At 46.6% G+C, this 19,045-nt stretch overlaps 1 protein-coding gene across 1 annotated transcript in view; it reads left to right on the top strand.

Annotated features, from left to right (window-relative positions):
• Nucleotides 1-12,548, top strand: part of LOC126995291 (uncharacterized) — a 16,758-nt gene extending 4,210 nt beyond the window's left edge. The window contains exon 2 of the mRNA XM_050854780.1: nt 12,500-12,548. Coding sequence (XP_050710737.1) covers nt 12,500-12,548 — 49 coding nt within the window. The remainder of the gene's footprint in view (nt 1-12,499) is intronic.
• The last annotated feature ends 6,497 nt before the right edge of the window (nt 12,549-19,045 follow it).

The following is a 19,045-nucleotide window of genomic DNA, read 5'->3' as shown; positions in this document are numbered from 1 at the left end:
TTCGTGCGCTTGTTGAATGTATTTTGTTGATGACGTGGCGTTTCTGCCTTCCTGGAGGGTGCAGCCATTGTGAGGAGTCAGTTGTGCTCCAGTGTTTACTCCACCGCCACCACCTCCCTGTCCAGGATTTTGTGCCATGTGTGGTGATACCTGGGTGGTGATGGTCGCGCCAAACTGCTGAAGCAAGCTTTTATTTATCTATTTTATCTTTGGGGTTTGGGAATTACACGTGTTGAGTCATTGACTGTGAAATGTTTGGGATACTGTGATTTGTAATTATATTTGTGATTAGTTGGTGGCAATACTGCCCAGGGTACAGTGTTTGGGTCTTAATAGGTGGTGATGCCTGGGTGGTGATGGTCGTCGCCAAACTGCTGAAGCAAGCTGGTAACGGTCTGATATACCGGGACTAGGGCGATTGGGCCGTAGGCCAATGAAGTGAGTTATGTCTAATCATATATTGTGTATAGGATTTGTTTACATTGTTATTGTTGGCTCAGAAATATTCATCTAATGCTACTACGTGAGGCTGTGTAAAATTTCGTGAATGACTCATGCCATGCTGCCCATACAGGTTGAAATAAACGATTTGACAACGCTAGGCCTATATTCGTCCTACATATATATATATATATATATATATATATATATATATATATATATATATATATATATATATATATATATATATTTTTTTTTTTTTTTTTAACACACACACACACACACACACACACACACACACACACACACGGACACGTGAGCGGGCTTGTTTTTATAGCGGGCTTTTTTATTATTATTTTTTTTTGCCCTTGAGCTGTCTCCTTTGTTGTAAAAAAAGATAGAAAGTCCTTCCCTAAAGATTGTTTCATTACATTTGAACTGCGGAAACGTAGAGGAGGATAAGTAGGAGGAGGAGGAAGAGGAAGGGGAGTAGGAGAGGCCAGAAATACACACCAATTGTAAAATAATAGTGATAAAAAAGAAACTGGATTTGGATGTAGAGGAAGAGGAAGAGAGAACTGCATTGAAAAAAACAGCATTCTCTTGTTGAAAAGAAGAAAGAAGAAGAGGATGAGGAAGAGGAGGAAGACTGAGATGAAAAGATGAGTAAAAAAGAAAAAGCGCAGGTAGAGTGGGAGGAACGGGAAAAAAAGAAGGCAGGAAGATAACGATGAACAATGCAAAACTGAACTGAGAAGGAAAAACAAAAAGGAGGAGGAGGAGGAGGAGGAGGAGGCAGAAGAAGAAGAAAAAGAAGAAGAAGGAGAAAACGAAGAAGAAGAAGAAGAAGGATATATTGGTAGAGTATTGTGAATTGGGAAACAAAGCGTCGAAACCGTATATATAAAGAGAGAGAGAGAGAGAGAGAGAGAGAGAGAGAGAGAGAGAGAGAGAGAGAGAGAGAGAGAGAGAGAGAGAGAGAGAGAGAGAGAGAGAGATTTTTTTCCTCGGTTTTGCGTTTTTGCTTGAGTTGAGGCGTGCGCGCACGTAGGCGAGCTCATGAATATGGACGTGGAGGACTTGTAGTCCCACTGAAATATTTTGCCTCGGCTCAAGAGTTGGTTGACACACAAGTTTTGGGGCGTTCCCTCATTTTTTTAACCTTTCTTACGTTTTTCCTTGGCTTGCCTCCAGACACTTCACTCCATCCCTTCCTTTCCTGCCTTCCCCTTTCTGCTGTTTTACCTCTTGATTTCCTTTCTCTCAGACCCTCACTCTACTTCCCCATCCTGTCACTTATTTCCTTACGTAGCGTCATCTTTTGCCTAACCTCCAGATACTTTCATTTTACCCTTCCTTTCCGTTTGAATCATTTCCTCGTGCCACTCTTCTCTTTGCTCTTTCTTTGCTTTGCTTCCGGACATTTATCTTGCTCTCCGTACCCTACTTCTTGGGCCCCTTCCTTCATCTTATATTCTCCTTTTCTGCTCAGCCCTGCTGTACTTTGTTCCCTCGCTTCCTCTCCCATAACTTTCTTTACTAGCCCTCACGAGTCTTTTCCTTTCCTTCTTTACTTAACTCCGCCTCCCTATACTTTTTTTCTTATCTCCTTTTATCTAAAGTCCTCTCTTTATTTTCCTTCCTTTTATTCATCCTACAGATTTCCCCGCTTAACCTCTCTCCATTTCCTTCCTGGTGATTTTTGCTTTTCCCCTCCTTCCTCTCAGACATTCCCTCCCCTGTCTGACTTTTTTCCCTTCTTTTCCTCCAAAACTCCACCCTTCTCTTTTTTGGTCCGCTTCTCCTTCCTCCTCTCTCTCCCTTCCTTCTTCGAAAGCTTCCCCTCCTCCGTTCGTTCCTCCCTTCCCTTCTTCCCCCCTCTCCTCAGCACCCAAGGCCCTGCCACTCGCCTCGTCTGAGTCTCGTAAAATGCAGGTAAAAGTTTTGCTCCTCCTTTCACCAAAACAAACGTCTGTCTTCTTTTCACGGCGCTTTCCGAAGCGAGAAAATCTTAAGAGTACTACTTGAGAGGCTCCCACGCTGCTGCTGCTTCTTATTCCCTTCCTCTCCTCCCTCCGCCTGGCTTCAATCTCTCCTCGCCAATCACCTTCTTTTACTTGCCTTTCTTAATCCGTCCCTCCTTCCATTGCATCTCCTGGCGTCTCCATCACTACCTGCTATTCATTCTCTTCCTTCCATTTCTTTTCTCCTAACCTCATGCACTTTTCTCTTAAATCTACTATATGCTTTCATGACTATCACTCGCTGCATCCCTTAGCGACTCCATCACCATCCGCTACTCATTAAGTCATTTCTTTTTTCAATCGCTTCTTTTCCTCCTTCTGACTTTCTCCCTCCCTCACCACCTGTTACCCTCTCTCTTCATATCACGCTGCATGTGATGGGTTCCGGACAAAAGTTCGTATAGAAAAAACTTGTTTTTTTTTTTTTCTTTACAACGAAGGAGACACCTCAAGGACACACACAAAAAAATAATAGAAAAAGAAAGCCCGCTACTCGCTGCTCCCAAAAAAGAACTAAAAGAGGTGCCCGAAAGAAATATCAATTTCGGAAGGAGAGGTGTCCTGATACCTTCCTCTTGAAAGAGTTCAAGTCGTAGGCAGGAGGAAATACTGATGAAGGAAGATTGTTCCAGAGTTTACCAGCGTGAGGGATGAAAGAGTGAAGATGCTGGTTAACTCGTGCATAAGGGGTTTGGACAGTGTAGGGATGAGCATGAGTAGAAAGTCGTGTGCAGCGGGGCCGCGGGAGGGGGGGAGGCATGCAGTTAGCAAGTTCAGAAGAGCAGTCAGCATGGAAATATCGATAGAAGATAGAAAGAGAGGCAACATCGCGGCGGAATTTAAGAGGTAGAAGGCTATCAGTAGGAGGAGGAGAGCTGATGAGACGAAGAGCCTTAGACTCCACTCTGTCCAGAAGAGCTGTGTGAGTGGAGCCCCCACACACGTGAGATGCATACTCCATACGAGGGCGGACAAGGCCCATGTATATGGATAGCAACTGCGCGGAGGAGAAGAACTGGCGGAGACGATACAGAACGCCCAACCTCGAGAAAGCTGATTTAGCAAGAGAGGTTATATGAAGTTTCCAGTTGAGATTTTAAGTTAAGGATAGACCAAGGATGTTTAGTGTTGAAGAAGGTGACAGCTGAGTGTTGTCGAAGAATAGAGGATAGGTGTTTGGAAGATTGTGTCGAGTTGATAGGTGGAGAAATTGAGTTTTTGATGCAGTAGGAGGATTCGTAGGTGGTAGCGTACTGGACCCACATTCACCGCGTGATGGACGACGCGGGTTCGAATCCCCACTCTACCACTCGGATTTTTCAGTCACCGCCGAGTTGCTTTAAACTACCCACATGCTGTCCTGAAGACCACCCATCAACCCGGACTCTAGAGGAAGCCGTCCAAGCGAATCAAGAACGAGTTCCGGGGGGCAGCATGAGCCAATGTAAGATGGCGCCACTATAAACACTCGCCTGCGCCAGAACGGGCTGGGCCGACCATCAGGCCCCACCTGGAAGAAGCCTTGGGCCGACCATCACGCCCCACCGGGAAGATGCCTACCGGCGCAACAGGCAATCAACGTAAAAAAAATAAAAATAAAATAAAAAAATTGAAGGACACAAGATTCCTTTGCCCCAATCGGAAATGATAGCAAGGTCTTAGGTTAAGCGTTCTGCAGCCTCCAGTCTGGAGTCATGTACTTCCTGTTGTGATGGTCTTCTATTGAAAGAAGTTGAATAATGCAGAGTGGAGTCGTCGGCGTATGAGTGGACAGGACAGTTTGTTATGGAAAGAAGATCATTGATAAATAACAGGAAGAGAGTGGGTGATAGGACAGAGCCCTGTGGAACGCCAATGTTGATAGGTTTAGGGGAAGAGCAGTGACCGTCTACCACCGCAGAGATTTAACGGCCGGAAAGGAAACTGGAGATAAAGGAACAGAGAGAGGGATAAAATCCGAAAGAGGGCAGTTTAGAAAGCAAAGACTGGTGCCAGACTATATCGAAGGCTTTCGATATATCTAGCGCAACAAAGAAAGTTTCACCGAAACGGCTAAGAGAGGATGACCAAGAGTCAGTTAAGAGAGCATGAAGATCGCCAGTAGAACGCCCCTTGCGGAATCCATACTGGCGATCAGATAGAAGGTTAGAAGTGGAAATGTGCTTTTGAATCTTCCGGTTAAGGATTGATTCAAAAGCTTTAGATAGACAGGAAAGTAAAGCTATAGGGCGGTAGTTTGAGGGATTGGAACGGTCACCCTTCTTAGGTACAGGCTGTACAAAGGCATACTTCCAGCAGGAAGGAAAGATAGATGTTGATAGGCAGAGACGAAAGAGTTTGACCAAGCAGGGTGCCAGCACGGAAGCATAGTTTTTTTAAGGACAATAGGAGGCACTCCATCAGGTCCATAAGCCTTGTGAGAGTTGAGGCCAGAGAGGGCATAGAAAACATCATTTTGAAGAATCTTAATAACAGGCATAAGGGAGTCAGAGGGGGGATGAGTAGGAGAAATATGCCTAGAATCGTCCAGGGTGGAGTTCTTACAGAATGTTTGAGCGAAGAGTTCAGCCTTAGAGACAGATGAGACGGCAGTGCTGCCGTCAGGGTTAAGGGTGAAAGTCATTTTTACGGTCGTGTTCGGACATTTTGATCTCCTGCGGGCGTAATTTTTCATCTAGACTAATGATTTTTTTTATAGTTTAAACACTAGATTGTGAGGTACCCATGATATAATTTTCATAAAAATTGATGGAATTTTTCTTTTTAAGTTTTACATATGCTCAAAAAATTCATATTCACGGAAAACTATTCAAAGTAAAGGAATATCCTTTATATGAGATTTAAAAGACGCCCAACGGAACAATACTGCATATTATCATTTGTATATAGCAAATAATAAGTGCACAAAACAAAATCAATTGAAGCGGTAATTTTTTTTTTTTTTTTTTTTTTTTTTGTAAAAACTACCGAGAAAAAAATCACAGATCCTACAAACTTCGACATTAACGAATCTCAATTTGCAGTTTTGTAGACCATTCTTTTACGAGTATTATGCTGCAAAAAAATTTAAAAATCGTCCCAACACAAATCGAGTTGTATAATTCTTTACGTTAAAATTTTCATTTTGAGAAAAACGCACTTTTATATTTAGGTGACAATGTACGGTACGGTATTTTCTAGCACAACACAACTATGTCTCGTTCCCTATTTAACTCTTCTGATAATGTTCAAGAGGTCAGATCTCCAAGGAAGCTCTTTCACCATACTAGGCTGTGGTGTTGCCACATCTTCACTTTTTTCCTCTTTCATTTTCTCCCAGTACACCTTCATACGTTTCTTTGTAGCCTCACTCCACTTCACTGCCTTTGCTTTCCACTTCCCCATAGTGTCTAAAAATCCACTGGAAGACGGCATAAGCAGGCCAAAAAGAAACGCACGTGTGAGTACAGAGCGCGTGTACCTTCCCGCTCCACAAAATCAATAATGCCTCCCCGCTACACACTCTTCCCGCGTGGAGATGTGGCGAGACTATCATACAGTACCATAATTACATATAATCACAAAAAAAAATCAGAAAAAGAGGATGCAAATAGAAGATACACAAAGAGAAGTGACAGTATATATGTTTAAATCCCCCGTGCGTAGGGTAGTAGGTATTTAATTAAAGGCCACCATGACGCTCTTAACGCTTGGCAGTGTGGCGCATTACCTCGGCACTAGCCGTGCTAGTTCATACTGAGATTTAAAAAAAAAAAAGATTTTTTCAACCGTAGAAATGACTTTCCACCGTAAGGAGGGAAAGAGGAAGAAGTGAAATTGGAAGAGATATTTTTGGCAAAATGCCAGAAGTCACGGGAAGAATTAGAAAAAGCAAGGTGTTGACATTTTCTATTGATAAAAGAAGTTTTGGTAAGTCGGAGAATAGATTTGGCACGATTCCAGGTTGAAATGTAGAGGTCATAATTAGCGGGAGTTCGAAGGCATTGGAACCTTTTGTGAGCTTCCTCTCTATCTTTAATTGCACGAGAACAAGCATGATTAAACCAAGGCTTTTTAGCATGAGGAGTAGAGAAAGAACGTGGAATGTATGCCTCCATTCCAGAGACAATCACCTCTGAGATGCCCTGGGCACACGCAGAAGGGTCTCTCTCCTGGAAGCAGTAATCATTCTCAGGTCGTCCCACCGAGCTGAAGCATAATGCCAGAAGCATCGCCTCTTCGGTGGGTCCAGAGGATGTACAGGAGCGATAGGACAGGAAACATAAATAAGATTGTGATCGGAGGAGCCCAACGGAGAGAACAGTTTGACAGAGTAAGCAGAAGGATTAGCGGTAAGGAAGAGGTCTAGAATTTTGGGCCTGTCTCCAAGACGGTCGGGAATACGTGTAGGGTGCTGAACCAACTGCTCTAGGTCGTTGAGGAGAGCAAAGTTGTAGGCTTGTTCACCAGGCTGGTAAGTGAAAGAGGATGAAAGCCAAAGCTGGTGGTGAACATTGAAATCTCTCAAGATGGAGATTTCAGCGAAGGGAGAGTGAGTCAAGATGTGCTCCACTTTAGAATTCAAATAGTCAACGAATTTTACATAGTTAGTAGAGTTACGTGAGATATAAACAGCACAGATGTATTTAGTAATAGAATGACAATGAAGTCTTAGTCAGATGGTGGAAAACTCAGAAGAGTCAAGGTCGTGGGCACGAGAGCAAGTGATGTCGTTGCGCACGTAGGCGCAACATCCAGCTTTGGATTGAAATTTAGGATAGAGATAGTATGAGGGAACAGAGTCTCTCTCCTGTTCCCTCAGCCTCAGAAACCTGTGTTTCGGTGAGGAAGAGAAGATGAGGTTTAGAGGAGGAGATATGGTGTTCCACAGAATGAAAATTAGAACGAAGACCACGAATGTTGCAGAAATTGATAAGGAGGAGGTTCGAGGAGTTATCAGGACACCTCTCAAGTCGGCAGCCAGAAGGAGAGTCCTCCCTGGGAGAGTTTATGGTCCCCCCCCCCACCACGCGGGGACTCCGAGGCAGTTATTTTTCGCTTTTTTCAATTTTGAATTTTGGGAAAAGGTGTGTGTGTTGTGTGAATGTAGTGTGGTGTAGAAAGAGAGAGGAACTGTCTTTAGAGAGCATGCTGAACTGCTCTCTGGTGTCGATGAGACAAAAGGAAAACGGTTAGTGAGGACATGGGAAGGGTCTTTGAAGGGCTTAAGCACCCTCCTCGCTTCCCATATATCCTTACCGGGAGTAGCTCACGCCCGTTCGGTGGGTGTCTTCATACCTCTCCCACAATTCTGTTGTTTAATACTTTTTACATCTTCTCTGCCTACAAAACCATTTCTGCAATATCATCTTACCTTATTATATGCTGCCTATAGAGGGGTTGCACCGACGTCACACCGCTTCGCTTTTGTTTTAGGAAAAACAACTGTCAGCCATTTTGGGAGGCAAGAGCGATCAGCTACGTGAATATGCAAAAAAATCTGGACAGTGATGCTAGGCTTCGTTATATAACTATCCATTAGGCTGCCAAATGATGATGGACATACAGTATATACATTTATTATCAAACTTCAAGATTTATTTGATGATGAGAACAATGAATATATGACTAATTTAACCCCGGGCATCCCTGGGGAGTGTTTAGTAAGAACATAAAAACGTAAGGGGCTCGCAAAAAGCCCACTGACCTATACTTGGCAGCCCCTGTCTACCTACCGCGAGTGGCAGTGTAGCACCTATCAGTAACAGTAATAGATGGGCCACTAACACCCACACCCACACAGTAGTAGATGCATGGACACTAACACACACACAGTAATAGATGGACACTAATACCCATCCACCCACACAGTAATAGATACACTAACACCCACACCCACACAGTAATAGATGGGCCACTAACACCCACCCACACAGTAATAGATGGACACTAACACCCACACCCACACGGTAATAGATGGACACTAACACACACACCCACACAGTAAGAGATGGACACTAACGCACACACACAGTAATAGATGGACACTTAACACCCACACCCACACAGTAATAGATGGACACTAACACACCCACCCATACAGTAAGAGATGGACACTAACACACACACACCAGCACAGTAATATATGGGCCACTAACACACCCACCCACACAGTAATAGATGGACACTTAACACCCACACCCACACAGTAATAGATGGACACTAACACACCCACCCACACAGTAAGAGATGGACACTAACGCCCACACACAGTAATAGATGGACACTTAACACCCACACCCACACAGTAACAGATGGACACTAACACCCACACCCACACAGTAACAGATGGACACTAACACACACACACCAGCACAGTAATATATGGGCCACTAACACAAACACCAACACAGTAACATGGCGGGGAAAAGCAGTGGAGCTCTCTTGCGTAAATATGTGCCTCCCAAAATGGCGGGCCTTTGCGGGGCAGCTAAGAAGCGATCAGCTGATCGCTTTTGATGACGTCACGTGCAACCCCTCTATTCATTATGGGAGGCGCTCTTGGGTGGTACACTGGAAATAAGGTCGGAGGAGATGCTGCGTGTACACGTGTGGGAGCTATGCTGCGGGCTCTTGCTCTTGCTCTTGCTGTACAGGTGACCTGTTGGAGAGTCCCGTTGGTCTTGGTCTTGGCTACAACCCACCTCGGGGTCTGGATCAGGCAGATCAGGATCCGGATCCACCAGATCACGAGAATCCAGATCTCGGTGGTAAATAGAAGACGGGTTCTCCGGCCAGATCAGTGATCTAAAACGGACTCTTGTAAATAGAAGAGGTCTTATGTGCGGCCAGCTACGCATCTTTGCTGTCGCCACATTATGTGCGGCCAGCTACGCATCTTTGCAGTCGCCTAAGTTATGTGCGGCCAGCTACGCATCTTTGCTGTCGCCACATTATGTGCGGCCAGCTACGCATCTTTGCAGTCGCCTAAGTTATGTGCGGCCAGCTACGCATCTTTGCTGTCGCCTAAGTTATGTGCGGCCAGCTACACATCTTTGTTGTCGCCACATTATGTGCGGCCAGCTACGCATCTTTGTTGTCGCCACATTATGTGCGGCCAGCTATGCATCTTTGCTGTCGCCACATTATGTGCGGCCAGCTATGCATCTTTGCTGTCGCCACATTATGTGCGGCCAGCTATGCATCTTTGCTGTCGCCTAAGTTATGTGCGGCCAGCTATGCATCTTTGCTGTCGCCACATTATGTGCGGCCAGCTATGCATCTTTGCTGTCGCCTAAGTTATGTGCGGCCAGCTATGCATCTTTGCTGTCGCCTAAGTTATGTGCGGCCAGCTATGCATCTTTGCTGTCGCCTAAGTTATGTGCGGCCAGCTATGCATCTTTGCTGTCGCCTAAGTTATGTGCGGCCAGCTACGCATCTTTGCTGTCGCCTAAGTTATGTGCGGCCAGCTATGCATCTTTGCTGTCGCCTAAGTTATGTGCGGCCAGCTATCTTTGTTGTCGCCAAATTATGTGCGGCCAGCTAAGCATCTTTGCTGTCGCCTAAGTTATGTGCGGCCAGCTATGCATCTTTGCTGTCGCCACATTATGTGCGGCCAGCTACGCATCTTTGCTGTCGCCTAAGCTGTGTGCTGCCAGCTACGCATCTTTGCTGTCGCCTAAGCTGTGTGCTGCCAGCTACGCATCTTTGCTGTCGCCTAAGCTGTGTGCTGCCAGCTATGCATCTTTGCTGTCGCCTAAGCTGTGTGCTGCCAGCTATGCATCTTTGCTGTCGCCTAAGTTATGTGCGGCCAGCTACGCATCTTTGCTGTCGCCTAAGTTATGTGCGGCCAGCTACGCATCTTTGCTGTCGCCACATTATGTGCGGCCAGCTATGCATCTTTGCTGTCGCCTAAGTTATGTGCGGCCAGCTATGCATCTTTGCTGTCGCCTAAGTTATGTGCGGCCAGCTACGCATCTTTGCTGTCGCCTAAGTTATGTGCGGCCAGCTACGCATCTTTGCTGTCGCCACATTATGTGCGGCCAGCTACGCATCTTTGCTGTCGCCTAAGTTATGTGCGGCCAGCTACGCATCTTTGTTGTCGCCACATTATGTGCGGCCAGCTACGCATCTTTGCTGTCGCCTAAGTTATGTGCGGCCAGCTACGCATCTTTGCTGTCGCCACATTATGTGCGGCCAGCTATGCATCTTTGCTGTCGCCTAAGTTATGTGCGGCCAGCTATGCATCTTTGCTGTCGCCTAAGTTATGTGCGGCCAGCTATGCATCTTTGCTGTCGCCTAAGTTATGTGCGGCCAGCTACGCATCTTTGCTGTCGCCTAAGTTATGTAGGGCCAGCTACGCATCTTTGCTGTCGCCTAAGTTATGTGCGGCCAGCTACGCATCTTTGCTGTCGCCTAAGTTATGTGCGGCCAGCTATGCATCTTTGCTGTCGCCTAAGTTATGTGCGGCCAGCTACGCATCTTTGCTGTCGCCTAAGTTATGTGCGGCCAGCTATGCATCTTTGCTGTCGCCTAAGTTATGTGCGGCCAGCTACGCATCTTTGCTGTCGCCACATTATGTGCGGCCAGCTATGCATCTTTGCTGTCGCCACATTATGTGCGGCCAGCTATGCATCTTTGCTGTCGCCTAAGTTATGTGCGGCCAGCTACGCATCTTTGTTGTCGCCACATTATGTGCGGCCAGCTATGCATCTTTGCTGTCGCCTAAGTTATGTGCGGCCAGCTACGCATCTTTGCTGTCGCCTAAGTTATGTGCGGCCAGCTACGCATCTTTGCTGTCGCCTAAGTTATGTGCGGCCAGCTACGCATCTTTGCTGTCGCCTAAGTTATGTGCGGCCAGCTACGCATCTTTGCTATCGCCACGTTATGTGCGGCCAGCTACGCATCTTTGCTGTCGCCTAAGTTATGTGCGGCCAGCTACGCATCTTTGCCATCGCCACGTTATGTGCGGCCAGCTATGCATCTTTGCTGTCGCCTACGTTTATGGGCGGCCAGCTACGTATCTTTCCTGTGGACTACTTTAATGTGCTGCCAGCTACGCATATTTGCTGTCGCCTACGTTTATGGGCGGCCAGCTACGTATTTTTCCTGTGGACTACTTTAATGTGCGGCCAGCTACGCATATTTGCTGTCGCCTACGTTTATGGGCGGCCAGCTACGTATTTTTCCTGTGGACTACTTTAATGTGCGGCCAGCTACGCATATTTGCTGTCGCCTACGTTTATGGGCGGCCAGCTACGTATTTTTCCTTTCGCCTACGTTTATGGGCGGCCAGCTACGTATTTGTTTCTGTCGTCCTTGCATATTTGCGGTCACCTACGCATCTGTGTGGACAGTTTCGTATATTTGTTGAAACCTACGTATTTTAGCAGCGGCTCACCATTATTTGCGGCTGCTACCATTTTTGTTTTTCAGTGGCATAGTCCATTTGCGGCCGTCTACGGATATTTCCGGAGGCCAACATATATTTGTGGCCAGCAATGTACATTTCCGGCAGCCTACGAAACAGAATTCGTTGGGCCAATTACTTTGATATACATAGATATTAAGACCACACAGACCCTATGGTCCAGACTGGGTGGTCTGTCCTTAAACTTTTGATTTAAGGCAGGAGCTGGCGGCTAGTAACAGAGGCCTTCAACCTTAATTCTTTCAACTTGCGGACATGTTCCAGTCCTTTCTAAAGTTTTTTTCGGCCGTCAGGAGATACAACTCTGTGTCGGCCCTTCACAGCCCTCCTCCAGATCCTACCAAGTAGGACTTTGAGCGTCCGCCGACGCCGCTCTAGGAGTCTATACCTATCGACGCCCCACTTTAAAGGCGACGGGAGTGTCGGAGCCCTCTACCTCTCAGGTTCCTCTTTGTCACACTTGTCGTTCTTTACACTTTCTGAGGCTCTGGCGACTACACATAAAGGATTTGGCCCCTCCCTCCTTCTGTCGACGTGCTTAGCTCTGGTCGACTGAGTGGGGGAGCACCTCAACTTACGCTGTGATGCGTTTCGCTACCGCTCCAAACCTTTTCCCCACTCTCAGGACCCTGTGCAAAGATCGCTGGCAGCTGATACACCACCAATCAATATAGTGGCACCCCAAGCGTCAGCTCCTCTCCAGCAGCGGTCAACCAAGCCACAACAAGACGTGCTAACAATCCGCCTATCGTAGGGGAGGGGGTCAATAGCCCCCGTTTGCGTCTCACGCAGGAAGCAGGATTCCATGGAAGAGCACTTCCACAGGGGGAAAGCCAGAAAGGAGGAGACAATTCAGTGACTCTCCGTTCCCAGGCAGGACGCATGGCCAGGGAAAGGATGGGTACCCGCGCTCGTCAGACAAGGAATGACCTGGCCTTGAACCTCTGATCACGAGGCGAGTGTCCTCCTAAGTTTACGAAGGTTCCCTTGAACGTTTTCCTTACAAAGGGGCGTACAGAGAACGGTTGGGAAAGTTTTTCTCTCACGTGTTTTCCCTGTGCCAAAGAAAGACCTAAGCTAATCGAAGTCATACATCAAAACCAAGTTTCGACTGTTATCGTCCCAACAAGTGAGGTTACGGCATCGATAACATTACTGTTTGGCAGCACTTGATCCGCAGGACACTTACCGGCACAGTCCCATCCACCCTCGTCCCGTTGGTTTCTCGCTTTCCAGGTTGGAGAGGGAGCTTTCAGTATACCAGTATTCCACTGGGACTCGAGGTTGGCCACGGTAAGGCTATCTGAGGTTATAAACCTTGGCTTCAAACTCTTTAGTGCTTCAGTTCCTCACCATGTCTCGCAGACAATGGGAATCCCTCTAGGGCTTCTTCGATCCCGGGTTTCTCCCTTCTTTCTTTAGATGTACCCCAACCTGGAAGGCAAGACTATTTGCCTCGACAGCTATAACATGACAGCGGTTCAATGCCGCGCCAAGCATGGCTCCTCCTGTTCAGGAGAACCTGCTGTCAATGTCGGAACAAATATCTGCCCTGGCGGCATTACGTCGCATTTCACTGGCATCCCAACAGGTCCCAGGGGAAAACAACGAGTGGGCAGATGCTCTCTCCCGCTTCAAGAGGTCCTAAGTGGTACGGACCTTAAAATGGGAGTATTTCGAGAAACTATGCATTAGCTAGGGGACACCGCAGATCGAACTCGTTGCCTGCAAGACATCGACCAGGCTTCCCAAGTTCCTCGTCAGAGGTGTTCGGAGAACGGAAGGTGGTCCAGACGGTTTTACCGAACAATATAACAGGTGGGACTTATTTTATTTGTCCCCTCCTCCAGGCACCAGCCTAAAATGGAAAGCGTTGCATAGCCCGAAATCCTTCAGGGGCGGGGTAGCTGTTATTGATAGAGTCGTGGTGGCCAGCACAACCATGGTTCGCGGCACTTAACCGCGGTGGTGTCCTCCTCCCCCACCAGAAGCTCATGCTGTCGAGGGGATTCGCCCCGGCAGACTCTTTTTCCACGCTGGCACTTAACGCATAGAGTTTCTCAGGCCTGTCTAGCAGGCCTCGCTCACTCAAAGGCCGTATAGGACATGCTTTCCTCTTGTCGTCCTTTCTCTTCTCTTAAGACATTACGAATCTCATTGGAAGGGTTTGCGATCCTTCGTGAGAGTATGCCATAAAGAAAGAATCACTGTGGCCACAGTCCTGGAATTTCTTTCTTGTCTTTCCCACATTAAGAGAAAACGCCATCTATAATTGCAACTCACCTTGCCGTCCTGGCTGTCCCCATTAAGCATGGCTGGGGGCTTGTCCGAGACCCTCTCAAAGTTCAGCTTCTTAAGCGTCGCTTTTTCATCAAAAATCCTTCCCCTAGTATAGGCAGCACCTTTTGGTCTCTAGAAAAGGTTATAACGTCCCTATCTTCCTCCAAGTACCACGACGAACCTTCAGTATTGGCCCTTTTTAAAGTGCACCCTGTTCCTCGTAGCGCTCACCTCCGGCTGCAGACCCTCGCAGCTCAGGGCGCGGATACGTTCCCCGGGTTCATTGCATCTACGGCAGTTGGCTCCGCAGTTTCCTTAGCTCTACCTCTTAAGCCGCTAGATAAGAATGAGCGCCTCGTTCATCATCCCCAAACCATTGATCTTACCAGCTTGGTACTTACAAAGGGAAGCTTATCCACTCTGCCCTGTGTCGGCCTTGAGGATACGCATAACATCCCCTACGCGTCTCGATCAGCATCGCTTGTTCTGTGACCCCACATCTGCAATACCTTTGCCCACCAGGAGGACTGCAGACCTTCTGAAGACAATGACTGCGGAAGGATGTCTAGGCCACCCACCCCGTGCTCACGATGTCCGGGGTACTGCTGCATCTCTGGCCTTCGCTCGGACCCATTCTCTGTACCGCGTCAAGGAAACCGGCCAGTAGAGCACGGCTTCCTGTTTTATGGCCAGCTATCTCTCCCTCTCCCCGGACGACGCCCCTGCGTTGCACTGGGACATCCTGCGTCGAGGAAGATACATCAGGAAAGTGTTGACATTACGTCAGCCGCGAAAGCAGTTGGAGGGGGCTAGGGGCACTCCAACCTCTTTCCTCTATGTAGATTTTCCTTCTCTTTGCCCATAAAAGGAATACTTGTGCTGGAAGTATGCTTCCTTATCAGTCGTGGTCCTTTGCTATGGTGATTACATCTGGGCTTAAATAATTTGGTTCAGTGCTCCTTTGGATTTGTTGAGCTGGTTTTCCCCATCTTGGGTCACGGAGAGCATTCTTCGAGATTGTACACTATACTAAGTTCGGGTGACTCAGGCCATCTCTACGCATACCGACTTGGGACGCAATAGTAGACTCAGGTTTGTGGCACTTCGATGGAGTCGCCTTTTCCCCTGCTTCAAGTGGGAGTTAGCTATCGTGCAGTAGTCAAGGAGGGTTCCCAAAATGACGATTTTGATCTCTGAAAAACCTATTTTTGGGAACCCGGAATGACTAGTGTACATTCCTTATTTCCCCCCCTCCTTCCCCGCAGAAGGTTCTTCCAGCCTCCTTCGAAGCACCTTGAAAGAATGGAGCTTGCGGCACCTCTATCTGTCCAGGTGGCGCTGCCAGCACCCTGCTCGATTGCTTCACTCGACTGTTTCACACGTTATTATTCGTTTTTTTTCTAGTGCAGCCTAGACTCGTTATAGTCTAGAAGTTGGGATATTTGCCGTTTTTCTCTAGGCTCTATCGCGAGAGTGAGTATCCCTTTCATATTATAGCTATCGTGCACTAGTCATCTCGGGTTCCCAAAAATAGGCTTTTCAGAGATTAAAACCGTCATTTTATTCCTTCCATACCAGCATCCCTACTTTAATTAACCTGCAAACACACACACACACACACACACACACACACACACACACACACACACACACACACACACACACACACACACACACCTGCACACTGCACACTGCACCCCTGCCATCAGCTGTGACCTGACCCTTTTCGACCTGGGGTTGTCCTGGGGCTTCACACCTGACCCGCCACCCGGAAGCCGACACTGCCTCGCACCAACGCACTGCTTCCCCCCCCCCCCACCCCGCCCTCTTTTATTTCATCACAACTCTCCCACAATTTAAACCCCGGACCCCCTATACCCCTTTCACATTGTACTTTTTAACATTGTATTTAATATGTATATTTTCAGCTTAATAACTGCAATCACTCAATAAACCGATTATTATTATTATTATTATTATTATTATTATTATTATTATTATTATTATTATTATTATCATTATTATTATTATTACACACACACACACACACACACACACACATACAAGCACGCACGTAGGCAGCTCCTACATCCCTTCACCTTGACCACTACCAAAAAGAGCACCAACACCAACACAATCAATCATCCTAGGCTATCCTCGAACCCAGGTTCGAATCCCACCAAAATACGCCGGTGTGTGTGTGTGTGTGTGTGTGTGTGTGTGTGTGTGTGTGTGTGTTTACGTCTTGGCCTATTGCGCCGGTAGGCTTCTTCCCGGTGGATCCTGAAGGTCGGTCCAAAGCTTCTTCCCGGAGGGTCCTGATGGCCCGCCCTGCCCGTTCTGGCGCAGGCGAGTGTTTATAGTGGCGCCATTTTGCATTGGCTCATGCTGCCCTCCCGGAGCTCATCTTTAATCCTAGAATCTAGAGTCCGGGTTGATAGGTGGTCTTTTGGACAGCATGTGGGTAGTTTTAAGCCACTCGGCGGCGGCTGAAAAATTCCAGCTGTATGTTGTGTGTGTATGTTTCCCGGCATAAAAACGACTAAATGCCAGTATCAATTAAGTTTCCATAGAGACACACTCTATTTTTGCTCCCTCAATTAATTCCCCCTCCCCCTCCTCCTTCATGTTCTTTTTAACCTCACACTTTCTCTTTCATTACTCCTATTTTTATCTTCTTCCCTATCCACTTACGCTCACCTCCCTAACATTACTTTCATTCTCTTTTTCCCTTTTTTTCTTTTTTCCCTTCCGATCCTCACTCTTTCAACTATTTTATACCTCATCATTTCTCTTTACTTTCTATCTATACTCATTCCCCAATCCCATGTTTATTTCCTCCCTTGAGTATTTCCACTTTCCCTCAGCATGAAGCCTTTCACTCGTACCACTAACCGGTTACCCACTCCCTCCACTTCCTATCCTCACTAGCTATTCAAATCTTAATTCCCAATTCACTTTTCTTCTCTTCCCATTCATCCATTCTTCTGCTAATCTCCCGTCAGTTCCTTCTGATTCCATTTCTTCTGAAACGTTTTCATCCTCTCTTCCTATTTGTTCTTATTACTTTTATCCACTCCTTCTCTATTTTATACCTCATCATTTCTCTTTACTTTCTATCTATACTCATTCCCCAATCCCATGTTTATTTCCTCCCTTGAGTATTTCCACTTTCCCTCAGCATGAAGCCTTTCACTCGTACCACTAACCGGTTACCCACTCCCTCCACTTCCTATCTTCACTAGCTATTCAAATCTTAATTCCCAATTCACTTTTCTCCTCTTCCCATTCATCCATTCTTCTGCTAATCTCCCGTCAGTTCCTTCTGATTCCATTTCTTCTAAAACGTTTTCATCCTCTCTTCCTATTTGTTCTTATTACTTTTATCCACTCCTTCTCTTCTACCTTTCCTTCTTTATCCTCCTTCTTTTTGCTTCCTTCTTCTGCCAGTCTCCTTGTGTATTCAATCCACCATTCAGTGCCTACCCATTCTTCTTCCTTTCACATTATCTTCTCCCTTCTACTCTCTATCTTTTTTTCCTTTCCTACCACAACCACCTCTTCCACTCTCTCCTCCCATCTTATACAGCCCTCCTTATCTGCTCCCATTCCTTCCCTCCCATTCTTGTTCCTTCCTCTGCCAACCACCCATGCTACTACAATCCCACCTGTTTCCCACGCCCTCCACTCGCATCCTCCCTCTGCACCATTTCACAGCCTCTCGACCAGACGGGGCTATCGGGGAGGTTTCAAAGGCGATCAAGGCATTAATACCTCATTCCGAATTCACACGCATCGCTACACCGAGATAATTATGTTCGAGGGAGGCTGCGGTGGCGGTGTTGATGGTGGTGGTGAAGGTAGTGGCAGAGGCAGTGGTAGTTCTAGTAGTAGTAGTAGTAGTAGTAGTTGTAGTAGTAGTAATAGTAGTAAGGACATATAGTCCTGGCTTTGGGGGGGTGTCTGTGTACATTTCTCTTTTACAGCTAAACCATGCATTTTCCTCTTCCATATGATGAGGACTTTTAAAAAAGGTTGGGTAGAACTTTCGCACCTGGTACGTTTTCTCTGCAGAGCTCAGTATGCAATTATACCTCGGCTTAATTTGGCCGAAATGCTGGAATTCAGGTTTGGCTTAATAACCATCGAGGAAATAGTCTTAGAGTAAAAAATCTTTTTTATTTATCATGTTGAGATATAGCAGACACTTTTATAACATGTTTCAATGGCACTGACATGATTTTTCGACGAAAATGATGCATTTTTGGCGATTTTCTGATGAAAATTCACTTTCAGTTTGAAAGTCACGAAAGGTTTGCAAGCTTCCTGAGTCACTAACATCAAATGTAGAGAAGCCAAACTTGGTGAAAAACATCCTTATGGGGTCCTCTCATCATTAACATTACCATTCTTTGATTTCTATGATTCACTGTCTGTTTGAATGTCACGACGGAGACATCATTTGACGGAGGATCCCTAGCACAAGCCACAATCAGGTGGATTTTGACATGGTATCTCTGTATTCCTTTTAGAATGGATTTTTACATGAAAGTGGTAACGCTGTTTTGCAATGACAGAAATTAACACATCTGGTCTCAGCAGCTCTACAAAGGCATGTGGCCCTGGCACATGCTGTACAGGAGCATACAACTGTCCAATGGGCTCCAGGCTCTTCCACGAGGTTTCAGGCACTAAATGGTCCTTTTCACACTTGTACCCAAAATCTTCTGCCATCAGTGAGATTGTGTGTTCATTACCCATTTCCAAGGCATGGATAATGCTATAGGCATTGTAGTAGCTACGTTTGATATGTGGAAGGAGTCCTTGGCTGGTGGGGGGCAGATTGTGATGTGAAGTCCCTTTAGTGTGATGGAAAACCTCTTCCCGCATG

The sequence above is a fragment of the Eriocheir sinensis genome, chromosome 7, assembly GCF_024679095.1.
Source record: "Eriocheir sinensis breed Jianghai 21 chromosome 7, ASM2467909v1, whole genome shotgun sequence".
In the NCBI taxonomy this organism is placed as follows: domain Eukaryota; kingdom Metazoa; phylum Arthropoda; class Malacostraca; order Decapoda; family Varunidae; genus Eriocheir; species Eriocheir sinensis.
The sequence above is the reverse complement of the archived record's forward strand: the minus strand, read 5'-3'. Positions and strand labels throughout refer to the sequence as shown.